At 45.3% G+C, this 17,913-nt stretch overlaps 1 protein-coding gene across 1 annotated transcript in view; it reads left to right on the forward strand.

Moving 5' to 3' along the window:
• CD101 (CD101 molecule) overlaps positions 1 to 15,141 on the forward strand; it is a 35,153-nt gene extending 20,012 nt beyond the window's left edge. Inside the window, exons 7-9 of the mRNA XM_081815763.1 lie at positions 1,645 to 2,055; positions 4,922 to 5,317; positions 12,776 to 15,141. Of these exons, the coding sequence (XP_081671889.1) occupies positions 1,645 to 2,055; positions 4,922 to 5,317; positions 12,776 to 13,011 (1,043 nt within the window). The 3' untranslated portion in view covers positions 13,012 to 15,141. The remainder of the gene's footprint in view (positions 1 to 1,644; positions 2,056 to 4,921; positions 5,318 to 12,775) is intronic.
• Positions 15,142 to 17,913: the final 2,772 nt, after the last annotated feature.

The following is a 17,913-nucleotide window of genomic DNA, read 5'->3' on the forward strand; positions in this document are numbered from 1 at the left end:
CCTAACACTCTGTTTCTTCTCATTCTCTTTTGCAGAATTCTCCTCCTTCACAGATCCATTCCTTTGCGTTTCAGCCTTAGCTTGCTCTCTTCTCATTCCATACAGTCTCCTGAAGTGGGCTTATTCCTCCCCCTGGTTCAACCTATATCCTGAAAACTCTCAAATCCATTATCCTGAAAGACTTCTCTTCTGATCTCCAGACTCGTTATACAATTACCTCCAAGGCATATCTACACTCAGTAAGTCCAAACATAAATGCACGATTCTTATTCTTCCAAATCTACTCTTCCTACACTGTTCTCCATGTCCTCACGATCCACCAGTGGCCCAGGTGAGAAACCACAACACCTCCATATCCACCTCATCCAAACTCTCATAGCACGGCATGCAAGATCCTTTATAACATGGTACATTTATGTCTTTCCAGTGTCATCTTCTACTTTCCATCTTGAATTTGAGCTCTGGCCACACTGAACTACTTACAAGCCCTCAAATACTCTGTGTTCTCTCTCACTTCCAGTCTTCGTTCAAGTCATGCATCTTGTGTGGAACTCTTTAACCTCTTCTCCACCAGACAAATTCCTATTCACTCCTAAGACTTAGCTTCAAGATCTCTGCTCCAGGAAGCCTCCAGGAAGCCTCCCCCTACTCCCATATTTGAGTTAGATGGTCCTGCCCTGTGCTCTGACAGCCACTTCTGCATACCTCTGTTACACTTGGGTGACACAGTCTTATAATTTGTAAGCCTCTATGCCTGTAGTGGTTTCTCCCTCTAGACTGTGAACCCACTGATTGGAGGTATCCACAGAGCCAGGAATGGTCTGGCACATAACACAATGTGTGCTTGATACGTATTTGTTGACGGAAGAGGAAAGGGACCTACCAGCAAATTTTAAGAAGCAGTTACAAAAGTAGAATTAATGATATCACCAAGAAGTTAGAATAAGTTTTGGGAGGCAGGTTGTAGCGTTCATCTTCCTGACAGAGCAGAAAAGCTGCTGGAGTAAAAGGATAGCTGACTCCATCTCTGTATAAGATTCCCACAGTTGACTGGCTGCAAAGAGACATACAATTTTAGTAGCCCACGTACAACTTCCTTTTGCTCACCCATGTTTGAAGGCAGATACAAACAAGGACACGTCAGCAAATTGGGAATCCAGGAGTATTCCGGAGAGTGAGCACACAGACAAAGCATTAATAGGGCCACTTTCACTCACTTTGATTTATGAAATGTGACAGAAGAGAAGATGTCTATGTTTTGACAGTGAGGCATTATCATGTGGAAGAGATTGGTTTTCTGTATGACACTCCATCCCTCCCCATGTTCCCTATCCCACTCTGCCGGATGAGGGTAGAACCAGGACCAGTGACTGGAAGGTAGGGAGTGGTAAAATCCAACTTGACATCAGAAAGAATTCCCTAGTGGCAGAGATGTCCAAAGATGGAATGGGCTGCTTTGTCAGTTGGTGAACTGTTCAGAGGCTCAGTGGGCAGTTAGTAGGGCTGCGGGGGAAGGAATTCCCACATCTAATGGATGTAGGAGACATTGCCTCATGCCTAGTTGACCTCTAATGTCCCTTCTACCTTAAAATTCTATTTTCTAGCGAAATAAAAAAAGTCACTGTCACCATTCTTTTAATTTAGAGAGCAAGCTACAAGTGAACTCAAGCAGTCAAGTCCAAGAGATCCTCATCAACTCTAACACCAACATAGAATGTAACATCTTGTCCCGGTCCACTGGAGACCTTCAGTTAGCTGTCATTTGGTACTTCTCTCCCAGTTCCACTAAAGCAACCTGGCTGAAGATCCTGCAAATGGACAAAAACAATGTTGTAAAATATGGGGATGAATTTCACACCCTACGGAGAAAACAAAAATTCTACCCCGAGAAAGTTTCCCAAGACTTGTTTCAGCTACACGTTTTGAACATGGAAGACAGTGATCAGGGCAAATACCACTGCGCTGTGGAGGAATGGCTCTTGTCTACAAATGGCACTTGGCTCAAGCTTGGAGAAAAGAAGTCAGGTCTGACAGAATTGAAACTCAGGCCCACAGGTAAACCTCGCAAGTGTACCCTCACATGTCTTTCTGTAGGATTGCCATCTTCTCTTGGGCAGCTCTTCTTTGGAGTGGATATGTGAAGGTAGAAATATGACCCAGGGTCATAGGAATAGTGTCCACCTACACAACGAATGCAGGACCTAGTAGCCCAGCAGAAGAGGTGGGTGTCACTTAAGGTGAATCAATCCGAGGCTTTGAGGAGCTTGGATGGGAACAAGATCCCATTGATTGGTTTGCTTATCAGCCTGGCAGCCTGGTCTATGGAGCTGCCCAGGGTGTTGTATCTCTAGGTCTCTGTAATAGCAAGCTGGGTCATTCCAGTGGGGCTCTACTGTAATTTGGCAAAGAAAGAGTAATACGAAGCATATTTCTCCCACTGTGAACAGAAACTGTACAACTCTATAGGGATGTGTGGAGAAATTGCTTTTCAACATTTGGCTGCCTAAACATAAGGCAAATAAGAGTAGTTAACTGTTGGAATGGCTTACTGAGGGAGTCTCCTCTTCCTTGGGAGATCTTTGAAAGTGTAATAGAAGTTCCATCCATTTGCACTGGTCTAGGAGTGCTGCGGTGTAAATGTGGGCAGGGTTGATTGGATCTCTGGGTATTAGTTAGGTCACCTCCAATGTTGATTAAAATTAAATGTCACAGCTAAGGTTCGGGAACTGGCTGAGATCCAACAACACAATGCAAATAAGTTAATCTAGTTTGGTGCTTCAAATTTTATTTTCTATGTAACATCCAAAAATAAGATTATAATGAACATCGCCATGTATTAGACAATGAGAGATACAAAGAGAAATAAGGCACAGCTCTTGCCTTAAGGAGCTTACAATCTGTTGGGGGCAGCAGAGCAAAACAGTAGCTTAGTATAAGGATCTCTTCCTGCTGCTCTGATTTCCCTTCTTCACATTCTTCAGGCACTTCTTCTCCCTGCTAAATGTGGGTGTTCCTCAGGGACAGATCCTGGACCCCTTTGTCTTATTATTCTCTGCCCTCTTCAGAACTTCTTAAATTCTGCCTTGGTTTCAACTACCACCTTTGATGAAATTGCTCTAAGTGTTTATGCTTAGCTCCAGGTCTTTCAACCCAACTGCCTGTTGTACATTTCTGCTTGGCAGCCCCTGAGACCCTTACACTCAGCATGTGCCAAATTGCATTATCATCCTTGCCATCCCACAAGACTCATGCATACTTCTGCACTCCCCATCTATGTGGCTAGCAGCCCTTTCTCCCAGTTGCCCAAGCCAAATCTCGACAGTGTATGCACATCCCTTTAAGGAGGCAGCTACTCCTTAGCTCAAGCTAGCCAACACTTCCCATCCAGAAATGTGGGCTCAGTGTTGTCTGATCTTTTAGTCTATCAAGAAGTGCCTAAAATCTTTTTTGTGTGACATTGCTCGATTTGAGAACGTACGCAACTAATCCAAATTCTTTTCAGATTCTGAGGGTGTCAAACAAAACATATCTGTGGGTGGGGTGTGGCTGGCTGGGCGTGGCCAGCTGTGCACCCTGGTGTAGGGTGTGAGTTAAGGAAGAGGCCTCAGGGAACGATACTGAGAAGGAGTGGTCAGAATTGTAGGAGAGACATTTTCTCTGAAATCAAAAGAGGAGAGGACTTCAAGAAAAAATAGACTTCAGTGATAAAACCCACAGAGAGGACAACAAAATGGAGTGTCTTGAGCTGGGAAATTGGGCCCATACTGAGGATCCTGGCCGGAGCATGGCGATGGAATTGGAAGGCTGATTGCAGTCAAGTAGGGAGGAATTTGAGATGAGGAAGCAGAGACGGTATCATATAAACTAATATTTCACATACTTTGCCATGAGGAGAAGGAGAGAGTAACAACAACAACAAATCCAGGATCAGACAAAGTTATTCTTTTATTTATTTTTAATTTTTTAAAAGATATTTATTTATTTATTTATTTATTTGAGAGAGAGAGCACGAGAGGGGGGAAGGGCAGAGGGAGAGAGAGAAGCAGACTCCCTGCTGTGCAGGGAGACCCTGGGATCATGACCTGAGCCAAAGGCAGGTGCTTAACCAACTGAGCCATCCAGGCACTGCAACGTTATTCTTTTAAAGATAGATTAATAAATGTGTTTGTAGTAGAGTTGAAAATGCAGTGTATACTATAATTTCTTTATTTTGTTTGTAACTACTCTGGCCTTCATTCAAAGTTCTCACCTGCTAGTTAGGAGGGGAACTTTTTAAAAAAGTAAATGTCAAAATCTGTTTAAAACTTAGTCAACTGGTGAATCGTTGAACACTACATCAAAAACTAATGATAAGTTGGCTAATTGAACATAATAAAAAAAACAACTTAGTCTAATCCAATAATTTAAAGTCTCTCCTTCAGTGGTATTCTAACACTTGTATAAAAATGTTCAGTCTCTCAGATAGCCTCCTCTTTCCTTTCATCTAGAACTGAGATGCTATCTGGGCATATGGGAGGAGGGTAATTTGCTAGGAATGAGGGGCAGTGGTGCAATACCCAGCTTGAGGGGATGGCTGGAAGTTTTGAATGATCCCTCTGGGAAGTAGAAGAAAAAGTTGACCAGGGAGGGGTAAAAGCAGCAGGGCAGAGGGCCCACTGAACCTGGGTGGTTTCAGGGGCAGGTTTTCAGCAGACAAGAGGTAGGGCTGAAGAAGGAAAATGGTTGGTTTGATTCATAGCGCAGAATGTTCTAGCAAATATGGAAGAAGGACAGGGGTCAAGGAAAAAATGTTACAGATGAAAGACCTGATGTCTTAGGATTTTAAGATGGCATCTCCTCAGTGAGAACTAGATTTTTCAGAGGAGGTATCCAATCTAAAAATCTAGATTCTTCTTTAATTTATTGCCATTTTATTTCCTAGGAAGTACGGTACGTGTCTCCAAAGGGTACAGGACAGAAAATGCTACTGAGCATGGAGAGGTGGCCATCCACTGCAGCCTGGAGAGTTCTGGCAGCTCAGCTTCCCTGTTCTCTGTGATGTGGTACCGGAACAGGGAAAATTCTGGAAGGAAGATGCTGGTGCACTTGCAGCATGATGGCTTGTTGGAGTATGGCGAAGAGGGGTTCAGGAGGCATCTGCACTGTTACCGTTCATCCCCTACAGACTTTGTCCTGAAGCTTCATCGGGTAGAGATGGAGGATGCTGGGCTCTACTGGTGCAGGGTGACAGAGTGGCAGCTGCATGGCAGTCCAAGCAAGTGGGTCAACCAAGCATCAGATGAGTCACAGCATATGGTGCTCATGGTGCTGCCTTCAGGTAACGAGGGGCTAATCTGTCCTGGCTCGTGGTCAGGAGAATCTTGGTCTCCCCTTTTGTGCTTTGCTGAAAGCATTTACAGATTCCCTAAAGAAAGTGACTCTGTCATTTCTCTCAATCGTAATTTCCATTTCTCATTTGGACAGACAAGGTCTACGTGAGGTTTTGGCATAGACATTTAAATGTCAGGGGCATCTGACCTCCTTCCCCCCTTCCCCTCCCAAACAAACAAAAAAACCCATCAAAATCATATCCCTTTAAAGAACAAAATAATGTTCGCAGCAGACATCCTTACCCCTTGGCTGATTCTCCAGTCTCAGAAAGCTCAGATCTGCAGTGGGAGTCGGAATGAGGGATAGGAGCACGGTGACTTTAGGTTTCAGTTGGTTGAACCAAAGTCAACTACATCTAAATGCTCCCCACCTCAAAAACAAAATGAAATCTTTCTCAAAACATAAGTGCCAAGCTTCTTCTCACTCTATATGTTCAACAAATGAGCAGGATTTTGATAATGATAGTCATTTGGTTGCCTCTCCTCATGGGAGCTTGCAAGACATTGAAGGAGGAAGTGTGCCCTATAGAACCTGTTTACGGGGTCCAGCAAGGAGGGTAGCTACTGAAAGACCTTGGCCAATGCATGGCCATTCTCTGTGTGGGAAGGCCATCCTACTCAGCTGAGTGCACAGCTTGAGGAGGGATATGGAACAGGTGGTTGTGAAGGAGAGGCGCATCCTTCCAGTCAATCCAGTGCTAAGCATGTAATAGGCATTCATGAAGCATTTGTTAACAAAAGCAGCAATTTCTCCAGCCAGACCCGTAAATCTTCCCTGGTGATCAATGCACTGGCTGATGTAGCCAGCTCATCGCTGAGCCACTCCTTTCTGGTAAGGTTTAAGGTGAGGGTGAGAGGTGAGCTATAAACTGAACTGGGAAAGGGACTCTGAAGACGCAGAGATGTGGTCTCGGTGTCCCACACCGGGAAGGGTAAGATGGATCAATGAAAGATAACATTCCTAAAACACCAGCTAGCTTTGGTGACGCTCCTTAGCAGGGGAGAAAGGGTGCTGCCCAGAATGGTGGCAACTTCTCTGAAGTAGGGTTAGTTGTATCCCAGCCCTGGCCAGGCTTCTAGAATGGAAGCCAGAGTTATCTGATGTGTTCCCTGGGGCTCCGTCATCCTCTTCCGCTGACCATTTTTCTTCAGGAGTTTTCTCCCAAGTGTCCAGAGAGAATTTTTCTTCCTATCAGCTTTTCTTCTATTCCAATCATTATGGGAAGTCCCACAACCCTGAGCACATTCCATACATGTTTTCTCACTGGAATTCCCAGGCTCTGTAGCATCAGCAGTTTTTTTGTAGCAGAATAAATAGATAACAAGTGTAAAAAGTATCTCTTCTGTTACTAAAAAGCACATTTCCTCTGAGAAAGATGAGATCCTTCACAGCGTATATGTACTGTTAACCTTTGTGGAATCCTTATAAATCAGGTGAAAGGTTTTAAAAAAGATGAACTCTGGAAAGAAAACATTAAAAATTGGGTGATCTTTGTATTCTTTACAGCCAAAGAAGCTTGAAAGCCTGTGCCATGATAAGCTGAGGGTTTTCATTATAAACACAGTTAAAGGTTCCCAAGTAAATCCTCAATTATAGCACCTCGCTTCCTCTACCTGGCTGTTCCTTTCTGGTAGTTGCAGAGTTGCGGAGGCAGTGGGGGGGGGATGAAAAATTCCAGGGTTTGGAATCAATTTTAGTATATGTGCTGCTGAAGCGAGCACCAGGGTTTGGAATCAGACAAGCCTAGGCTCAAATCACAGCCCTGTCACCTACCTACGAGCTCTGAAATTATACCCTGTTATTTAACCTCTGTGAACCTCAGCTTACTCATAAAGTGAGGATCATTATACAAATGTGTATAAATTATCTAACATAGTCCCTGGAATATTGTAAGTGCACAAGAAATGTTAACTCTCTTTTCCATTATGCCTCCAAACATGTCACACGCGTACACACACACACGTATGGATATATCCATATATGTGACAAAATATTTTAAGTTGTTCAATAAGTAACTATGTGAGGATCTGAGGACACAAAAACATGCATTACAGAGTCTTTTCCCAAAGAGCTCAGATTCTGATGGGGGACATGAAGTCCAAAATGATAGGGGTCATCAAAGAAGTAGCCTCAGGATGAAGGAACAGAGGCAGGGCTGGGTGGGAAGGAGATCTGGGAAGTTCCCCAGGGTATGCAGCCTATGAAAAGGAAGAGAACATATTTTAGGAAAAGGGATGACTATGCAAGATGATCATAAAAGCTGTGGCGCAAGGGCAAGAGATGAAGTTAGTGAGATGGGGAGGGTACAGGTCTCAAAGGGAGTGGTGAACTTATTCATGAACATTATGGAGTGTCAGCAAACAAGTTCAGGCAGGGGAGGGACATCATGAGATTTGCATTTTAGAAAGCCCCCATTGGGAGCTGTGTTAAAGATGAACTGGAGGGGAGGCAGACACAGAGTAGGGAGAACTATCTGAAATTGATAGTAGGAACCCAGGTAAGACAAGATGAAGTCCTGAATTAAGGCAGTGCACATGAGGGCTGAGAGAAGGGCGGGAATTCAGTGCTTAGGAGGTGTCATCTTCAGGAGTTAGACACTGATTAGATATATGTGGAGGGTGCATGAGCAGAAGTGGAGAATCAAAGATGAGTATCAAATTTCTAGCATGGGTGGATATAGGAAGAGGTCTGAATGGGGAATTTAGTTCAATTTTGAATAAGCTGGGCTGGAATTGAGTTTGAAATATGTGTGAATTATCCAAAGAGATAATGTGAGATAATGGACTTCCAAGTGAGATCTTTGCCAGATTTGTAGATTAGAAGGCATCAACTTATAGCCAATAATGGTGCCCAACGATGGACTCCTGAGATATATCCCTGTTGATCAGGGGAGTGCAGAAGAGGAGCCTGTGAAGGATAATGAAAGGAGTAGCCAAGAGGTAGGAAGAAAACCAGGGTTTGGTGGTATCATAGAAACCAAAAGCAGAGAAGGTATCAAGAAGGAAGGGAAAGCCAACAGACTCAACTACTTCAAAGAGGTCAATTAAGATAAGAATCGGAAAATATCCATTGGATTTCACACTGTTGGGCAATTGCAGACACGTAATGAGAAAAGTCAGACCACAGTGAGGAAGTGGACACAGCAAATACAGATTACGCTTTCAAGAGCTTTGAGGTAAAGGCAAGAGAGAAAATAACAAGTGGCGAGAGGTGTCAGTCAAGTTTTACTTTGTTCTGTTTTGGTTTGGAGGTGGTAGGGACTTGAGCACGTTTACATTCTGGAGGGGAAAGAGGCAGTGGCGAGGACGAAGGGGAAGATTAGAAGAGGGTAGACCAACAGTCCAACACCTTGCATCAACATAGACCACCTCCTGTCTGGAATGCTCCTCCATGTCATCTTTCTCTGATCAACATCTATGAATCCTTCACCTCCCAACGTAACCGCCACCTTCTGAGTGACTTACCTTATTCTCTTAGTCATTACACTTGTCTAACATCCATAAGCACTGCCAGACTGTACATTCTGAGCAGGCAAAGACTGAGTGTCTCATTCCCAGCACAGCACAGTACCTGGCACATAGAGATGCTCAAGGACTTCCTGAGTCACAGCATAATCACACTCCTCGTAAGGACCTGCTCTATGTATTAATAAAGTCCAGATCAGATATCACATGCTAGCAATTCTCACTTCTCCAGTGGTTTTCCACCACCCCTATGTGGCAATTTCAGGCTGGGTTAGTTTAGGACTACCTAATAAAACTGTGGAGCCTGTGGTTCAAATGAAGGCAGAAAAATTAAGAGGAATTTCCCTGAGGGAATGGACCTTGCATCTTCTTCTCCATCTTACTTCCTTATCTATGACTATGCCAAGGTAGGGGCTAGAGATGCCTTTGTCTTCTTACCTCACCCTCAGAGCCCAGACATAAATGCCTTATTCTAGAGAATTCGCTGTGATTAATTAATAGACAAGACTATACAGCTTCCTGGGGACTGGATTAGTTGTAATTGTATGGTGTTTATTACTACTCCCCAACTTCTATTTGGGTAAGGATATACTTAGAGAGCGAGCCTTCAAAGGAGACATGTGCCCCTACCACACTGAAGTTTCTGGAGAGACCATAGAATTTATCTGTGCTACCCCAGTACCTCCAACGAAGTCTCCAGCACATAGTACTCAACAAATGCTTGATGAAAGAATGAGCAAGCTTGAGTCTTAAAATGAAACAGGATGCTATCAGACATCACTCATTCTGGGATGCACTCGTATCAGGTTCCTTAACCCTACTTTTATTGCTTGGCAGGAGCCAACTCTCTCACGTGGCCACACTTGGCACAGTCAGTTGCCAAAGTTTTGGTGGGGGGGGGGAGCAGTTGGTAGCCCCCCTTGTTATCCTGTATCTTTCTTCCGCTGAAGTCAGTATTTCTGAGGTGATATCAAAAAGGAATGCTCCTCGTGGTGTGTTTGGCTGTGGGTGGAAGCGCATTATAAACTAAACCTCATGATGAAGTGTTCTCATTACATTTTTGGCTCTGTCTTGCCGACCTTGTACTTTGAGCATCGGGCACTTACTCGGATTGATTCAAAATGCCAAACCTTAATGGTTTTGAATGTCACTAATTCTAATCCAGATATGGGTGAGAGGCAGATGGTGGGAAATGGTGATCGTGGGATCTAGAGCAAACACTGATCTCCCAGGAGAGGTAATTTAGAAGCACTGGAGCTGAGAGTTGCTAGCTGTTGGCCAATTCGGCACTGTGAATCCTTTGATGGCAGATTGCTCCAAACAGAACAGCCTCCTCCCCATTAAGATAGTCAAGCCCTCTGGCAGTCCCTTCGTGCTGAAGGTTAGAGTCTCAGTGGCAAAAAAAACCAAGTACCAGATTTCTTTCCCCCTTCTATGTGCCAGCCCCATCTCCTCATGATCACACCATCATCTAACAATGGTGAGACCGAGGTGGACTCTCACCTTCCAATTCTCTGCCACCCATGACTGGGAAGGGAAGTCAGAGTCTCCTAATAAGTAGCCATTAGACTCTCAATGGATTGTCACCCAGTCGTGGAGACAGAGGGACCAGAGATTTAAGGGAGAGTCTTGGCCTGTGGAAGAACATGGCCAAGCATGTAGCCCCGTGTGGGGCATCAGTTGGTCCAGCCCTGTTTTCTGTCCCATCTCTTGAGAGAAAGTTGCCAATGATTTTTCCTAACGTTCTCACTAGCATTCCAACTAATATTTATTTCTTGCTGACTCAACAAATGCACTGGGCACTCTGTTAAATACTTTATTGTGCATTATCTCATCACAACTCTAGAAATTATCCCCATTTGATCAATGAGGAAACTAATCATTATTGAGGATAAGTAACTTGTCTAATGTCAGTAACAGTAAGTTAAAGAGCCAGAATGTGAACCCAGCTGTCTTGGAGATGGTAGTCAGTCACTACCCTGTGTCTGAGTAGTGTGAAGTGTCAAAGCCAGGACTTCTACCCACTGTTCCCTACGGCTCCATTCTCTTTCAGCATCTCCATCTATACCTTCTCCTTATCCACATGCCTTCAAATATATTCAGATAAGAGCTGGGAGAATTATCGTAGTCAAGCAGGGCCTTGGAGAAAGGGGTCAGGTAGGATATGGAGAGAGGCGGTGATAAAGAATTAAAAGTCTAGCTTTATCATTGCCCACCCTTTCAAAAACAAAAACCAAATCTAGGCTGGAGAATATAAATGAGACCAGAGAAAATCCAGGCCACAAACCCCTGTAGCAATTTGTGAGTTCTGAGAGCTGCCAGCCTAAGGTTCAGTGATGATCTTTACTCTGTGCAACATGATGGCAGCCACCCCTGGGTTCCTGTGGGTGCAATTTACTCATGCAATTAATTCATTCATCAGTTTCCATTGATGACCCATGGACCAAGTGCTGGACAAGATAAAAAGATGCGTAAGATATAGGCCCTGTCCTTCAGGAGTTCACAATGCAGGAGTTGGACAAATGTTTAAATTCTTTCTTGACTTCCAACAAAGAGACGTTCTTCAAGGTGTAAGATGCATCGGCAATGCCAAAAACAAAATTCTTGCAGCAGAGGTTGGTAGAAATGACCTTTAAAGCTGTTTACATCTCTAAGAGTCTATAATCCCATGAATCCTATAACTTCACCTTTGAAGAAGAAATCGCTTATGTCATTACAATTTTCTAATAAAAGCACAGCTACTATTAGCATCCGATTTTTCGGAAGAGCCCTGGTTTCAAATATCCTGTCATAAATACATGTAGTTGGAAGACTACATTTAGTAGTTGGTGTCTCTCTAAGCGTGTGTCTTTCTGCATGGAGAGTCTGTAAAGCCAGTCCTTTGACTAGTAACTCTGGGCGCTGCTTCCTGGAATCTGGGGTGTTTGCAGCCCTGTCCCTTTGCCTCCCTGTGCACGTGGCCGGGAACCACTTTGGGGTGGCGTGTGCGTGCTCTGCATGTCTGCGTGGCTGATGGCGCTTCCCCATGGGCTGCAGCTGCCCGGCAGCCATGTGCTTCAGCCTGCCTTTATATAGTATCCTCTGCCCATGTGGTTGCAGTCAGTCCGATTCCATTCAGATCAGCCACAGTTGTCACGCACGTGTGCAGGGCACTGCAGGGGACATGGAAACAAATGACACTATGAGGTATACTCAAGTAACTGTGATGAAACCAAGGAGATGGTTAAGGGGGAACAAAAGAGGTCTACACCAAGGGGTGTGTGAGAAGAGGGCCCGGGAGGACTGTGCCTGGAGGCAGGTAGGATGACCCTGGGGAAGAAACGGGTCATCTGAGCTGCATCAGAAGGACCCGGAGGATTAGGGTGCAGAGCGTGTGCCGGATGGAGGCAATAGAGCAACACAGGAAAGGAGCTCAAAGGAGGGGACCCGGGGGAGACCCATCTGGAGAGTCAGGAAGGGCTGGAGCTGCTCACTGTGTGTGCTGTCGTGTAAGGACAGCGCGCTGTGGGAGTGTGCGCACAAGTACGTAAGAAGCAGCAGTGGGAATAACTCCGTTAAAAATTCAGGACCGGCCACAGAGTTGAGAACGAGGGCTGAGTTATAGATCTCTTTTCTGAGGATAGAAGATTAAAGGAGAGGTTTTCTTTTTTGCTTTGTTTTTCTTCGCGGCTGTTGGTTTTAAGTAGGTCATTGGAACCCCAGTGGTTGGAACTTGCTGGGTGAAGGCAGCGCGAGGCTGGAAAAGCACCATCCTGGACTTGACTTTCCCCCACCGCTTCCCCCTTTTCCTGCCCACATGTGATTTAAAGGGCCCACTGCTCTTTGGCCCCGCGGTTTTTACCTGTATTTGCCTGTAACGGTAAATCCCGCACGGGTTTATCGTTGATTCGTGCAGGTAAGTTGGAGACTGATTATCTTTATTGTTCTCCTTTTCATTGCAGAGCCCACATTTCCTTCCAGGATCTGCTCATCAACATCTTTACTCTATTTCCTATTGGTCTTCCCCTGCATTCTGTTGATTCTTCTGCCCATTTCCCTCCTCTGCTGGTACCACAAGGCCAGGAAGTTGTCAGCACTGAGTCTAAAAGCACAGAATGAAAAGGCTCTCTGGGTGAACTTGAAAGGGGCTGGTGACTGGACAACAAACCGGAAGGAAGAGGAAGAGGAAGACGATTGAATCTGGAGAGCTTCCAGCAGCCCTGGGGAAAGTGCGGGCTTTGGAATCAGACTGAGCTGCATGTGAATGTGAATGAATCCTGATCCGGTCCTTCTTGGCGTCTGTGGCCTTAGGCAAGTTAGCTAGGAATCAGAGGGAATATTTATTGAGCTAGACGCTCACTGGGCGTCACTAGGGGCCCCACACTGCTAAGTGTCTCTTCGTTGTATTACCCTCATCTACCCCTTGCATCTTCCCAGGAGCTAGATGATTTACCCTGTTTTTCACTGGCCCTACCTCACAGAGGTTCAGGGTCCCTGTCTGTAAGGAGAGAACTTCCCTCACACAGCCTCTTGGGTATTCGGTGAGATCGTATGGCGAAGCCCAGGGTGAGAATGCCCTCTACTCTCTCCTCCCTTATGTCACTGACTCCCGGGAGAGCACTCCAAGTGGTCCAGTCACACTGGCTCTAGGTTCATCTTTTGCCCCCAGGTAAGAGGTGTAGGAAGGGGCCTGATGTCAGCAAGGCGAAAAGATGTTGGGGATATGCTCTTCGTTCACATCTGATCTGCCTCCCAACGTGAGAGTGACTTCCTTCAAAGTAGAAATCCCATCTTTCCCTCATCCCATCTATAAATGCTACTCAAGAACAAGCTCTGCATAGAGGGTGCCTGATCCATATTGGCCCTTTGATGAAATTGTAAAGCATTTTGTAGTCTGAGTTTCTTTTTTTCTTTCCCTTTCCCTTTCCCTTTTACTTCCTTCCTTTTTTCCTTTCGCTTTCTTTTCTCTATTAGCATTAGGTCATTGCTAAGGAAGAACTTTTTTTTTTTTTTTTTACAACAGTGCTCTAATCAGCCCCTAAGGCCTCATACCTCCCCTTCCTCCCCACGCCAGAAGATCCATCTGGGTCCTGGCTCTGAGCCAGTGCCTTATTTTCTTTGACCTGACAGCATTAGGTAGCAGCACAGGGCATTGTGGTGGTTCTCTGGGGGAGGAGGAGGAACAGTGCCCCTGTCCCGTCCTCCCCCAGCAGGGGCTAGGAGCTCAGGGGAAGCAGTGGGTCAAGTCTGGTTCCTCAGGGTCCCCTATTCTCAGCCAGGAACGGTCGGGGGAGGGGGATGGTTGGGGAGCATCATGGCTTAAGGCTTTCAGCAACTGTCCCCCAGGATATAACAAGTGTTCCCACTGGGCCTGAGGCCTCCTCATCTTTGTTTCAAAAGCTGCTCGGGCCCTGTTGTAGCCAGAATTGGAAATCAATCAGTACCACCTAACAGACTTGAGAAGATGCATCTATTTATTATCTATGTGACCAACAGGGTTGCTTTAACACTCGCTGATTTGCATTTCCAAGGAGAGCAATTTATTTTTAATTATTTTATCAAGCACACACGTCTCTCCAAACATAATTAGTTCCTTTGCAGTGGGAGCATTGGTGGCTATGAGAACTCCCAGTGAAGAGCTATAGGTCCCTTCCGCTCATCTCCCTTTATAGGCTCATTTAAAATAGCCCAAGTGTTTCCTTAAATGTGTCAACACATTAGTCTCTTCTCAGGTAGGGGTGGCATATTTTTCAGAAAACAAAGCTAAAGGTAACACTTGTTAGAAAGTATGATGTCCCCTGCCTTTTTTTCCGCCCCAAAACCTGTATTTTAATTAGGATTTTAAAGGGAAAGGGAGCAGAATCGAGCCCCGTCAGATAATCAGAGCGGATTCTGATGCTGCCCCCTGCCTGGGGTCCTCTTTCCCCTGACCCCGTCCCTCTCTCCTCACCTGGGTCCGGCCTTTCGGCTCAGAGCTCACTGGCCACTTCTTCCTGTTTGAATCTGGCCCAGACATGGCACAGAGCAGACACTGTAATGTCCAAGTGCATCGCCCGGAGCCGAGCATGGGAACGATTCGATTACTCCCCAGGGAACACCTCGTGCCCAGCCCCGGGATCGGTGTGAGGGATCCAGCGGGGACCCAGCCAGATGCAGCTCCAGTCCCCTAGGGTCATCAGCTTGTCCCTTCTGGCTTCTGGGCTCTCAGCACGCTAGGTGTCCTAAGAAGCCGTGTTGTGCTATTTGGCCCGTTGTGAATTTTTGGGCAGCTAAACCCCAAAGTCGTCTTTTCTCTTCTCTGAACTGAATAAAATTTGTGTTCACCCAAGTCGGTCGACATTTCCCGTGAAACCTCTTCTCTTTCCAATGCTGTGCTTGTCCCGTTTTACTCTCTAACTAACACTTAGTGGAGAACTTCACTTTTATGCACCGATTTAAACTTTTCCATTCTGTGTCAGCACCTGGTTTCCCTTTCAGCGTCTTGGGTTTTCAGTCCTCCTTGGCAACCGAACAAACCTGTCTCGGGAGTTGGCTACCTATGGCCCACAGGCCAAGCGCAGACCACCACCCGTTTTTTAAAATATGAGTTGTTGGAAGACAGCCATTCCTTTTGCCTGCATATTACCTCAGGCTGCTGTCTTCATGAAAAGGGCAGAGGTGAGTAGTTGCCATGGAAAATGTGGGCCTAAAATGTTTACTATCATAGGCCCTTTACAGAAAAAGGTTTCCTGCTTTAGTGGCTAATGTTCTGTCTTAACCACGCACTGTGTTCCTGGGACCCTTGGCCTGTTGTATTGGTATCTCTTATATACCTGATTAATTGAAGAATAACCTGAGGCTCTCCAGATTGGGGTGTGGTCCAAGCCATTGTGAAGTTCGAATCCTCTGCCGCACTCCTCCTAGAGATGGGAAATTCAGCACCCTGGAGGTGCTCCTGCTCTGTGCAGGACGAGATGACGTGGAGGTGTGTAAAGCATGAATAGGCTGTTTTCGTTCTTTTTAGTCTAGGAAGACATGTATGGGAAACAGCTGATATACGGCAGAACAAGAAAGTAGAAAGTCAAGTGCCATAATTCTTTCTTACGATTGCACAGAAGTTGTTCATCATCTCAGAGTTTCAGGGCACCCCTATGTAAAAGGGATTGTTGTTCCTGTCCTGCAGGAAAGACAGGGACGCTTAGAGGGGTTGGGTTGCTCCACGATCACCCAGCCACGTGTAGAAGAGTAAGAGCTCCAATTGAGGTCTGCTGGCAACCAATCCTAGACTCTTCCCATGGTAGACACTGTGCTCAAAGTCACAGCAATGGGGAACATCTAGTGATAATAATATCCACCTCGCATGGTTGTTACGAGCATGGAATCAGATACTTATATGGGGATAAGTTTTAAACTGTTTGAAGTCGTAAGTGAATGTGGGCATAACCAAGTTTTTTTTCAGGCCTCATCTGTCTGTGCACATAAACGAAATTAAATCAACAATAATCAAATTCTATAGACTTTCGCCCCCCAAGCTACTTACACGGGGTCTTGGCCATCTGTAAAGCATTCTTCAAGTATTTCTGGGGATTCTATAGGATTCTGGGAATTCACATGAGCTCACAAACTAGTCCCCTCCCACATGGTTTCCTGCTGCTCTGTTCAGCTCTGTGGGCTCCCACTGCAGCTAGGATGCTGGAGCATATGACGTATTAACGCCGGACGGTGTTCGTTGGTAAGCAAGGAAAAACACCTCTCATTCTGTCCTCATGTCACACTCTGGATTGCAAACGAATCCAAAATTGCTTGTGCCCCCATGTCTCCAAAGATTGTGAAAACAGGTCCTTTAACTTTTGCCCAGTACCTCCTTGCTCCACAGGGTCCAGACACCAGCGAGTCTGGGCCCAGTCTGGGAGAGAGGCGTCATGCTGTTTTTCATTTCCCATGCTCAACCCCTGGGAACCTGTTAGTACATCTTCATCTCAGGCCCCCTGTCTCCCCTGTAGTTGAGTCATGCAAATTTTACTTCTGGGGAGTCCGCCCATTCATCAGACAGGTCCAGGGAAGTTTACATTCCCTGTAGGCTCAGCTGGGACTTCTGTTATGTTGGCTATTAATTTTTACCCCTAATGCAGTAAAGTGCTATGGCAAAAAAGAAATCAGAGACAGCTTCATAAAGGAGATGTCATTTGAATTAGGCTTTAAAGTCAGGAAGTATTTTGACAGAAGTTGGGATAAACAGTAATCTGCGGAGAGAGGTAGCTCCATGAAAAGTGTGTAGAATAGCTTTGGTTTGATTTAAGTGTCAGATTTATGGAGCAATGAGAGATATTAAATATGGAAAGGTTAGAGTAAGGAGGGACAAGAGAACAGATCTTGAACATGCACAAAAACTTCGACTTTATTTGATGGACAATGGTGAGCCATTGAATGTTATTTAGCAGGGAAGGAGCAGTTCTCCTTTAGGAGAATTGAAACACCAGCAGCATAGATGATGGGTAGGGGTTGAGTGAGGGCTGGGGCAGTATCAAGGCAAAGCAGGGCAGCCAACCTCAGGAAATAACCTCCATTTTCCTAATTTGTGTAACAAAGATAAAACCAATTTTGTGAGGTTTGAGGACTGAACCGAATTATCAGAAAGTTTCAAATATTACATTAAGCTCATAGAGGTAACTAATGTATATTTGTTAAGTACAATGATAACGTGTTATGAGATCCTTCTTCTGTTTAATAAATATTTGTTAGCCTAATTTTCTATTGGTAATTGTAGAGGTAAGAGAGTTATATCTTTTCACTTAGCTGGCTTTCCGTTTGACTTATCTTTTTAAAAAAAAAAAAAAAGATTTATTTATTTATTTGAGAGAGAGTGTGTGAGAGCAAGAGAGAGGGAGAGAGAGCACAAGCAGGGGGAAGGGTAGAAGGAGAGGGAGAAGCCGACTCCCTGCTGAGCAGGGAGCCCCATGCGGGGCTTACGTGGGGCTCGATCCCAGGACCCTGAGATCATGACCTGAACCTAAGGCAGGTGCTTAACCGACTGAGCCACCCAGGCGCCCCTGCCTTATCTTTTTTTTTTTTTTTAAGATTTTATTTTTAAGGTATCTCTACACCCAACGTGGGGCTCGAA

The sequence above is a fragment of the Leptonychotes weddellii genome, chromosome 4, assembly GCF_054177405.1.
Source record: "Leptonychotes weddellii isolate Sample4059 chromosome 4, ASM5417740v2, whole genome shotgun sequence".
Classification (NCBI taxonomy): domain Eukaryota; kingdom Metazoa; phylum Chordata; class Mammalia; order Carnivora; family Phocidae; genus Leptonychotes; species Leptonychotes weddellii.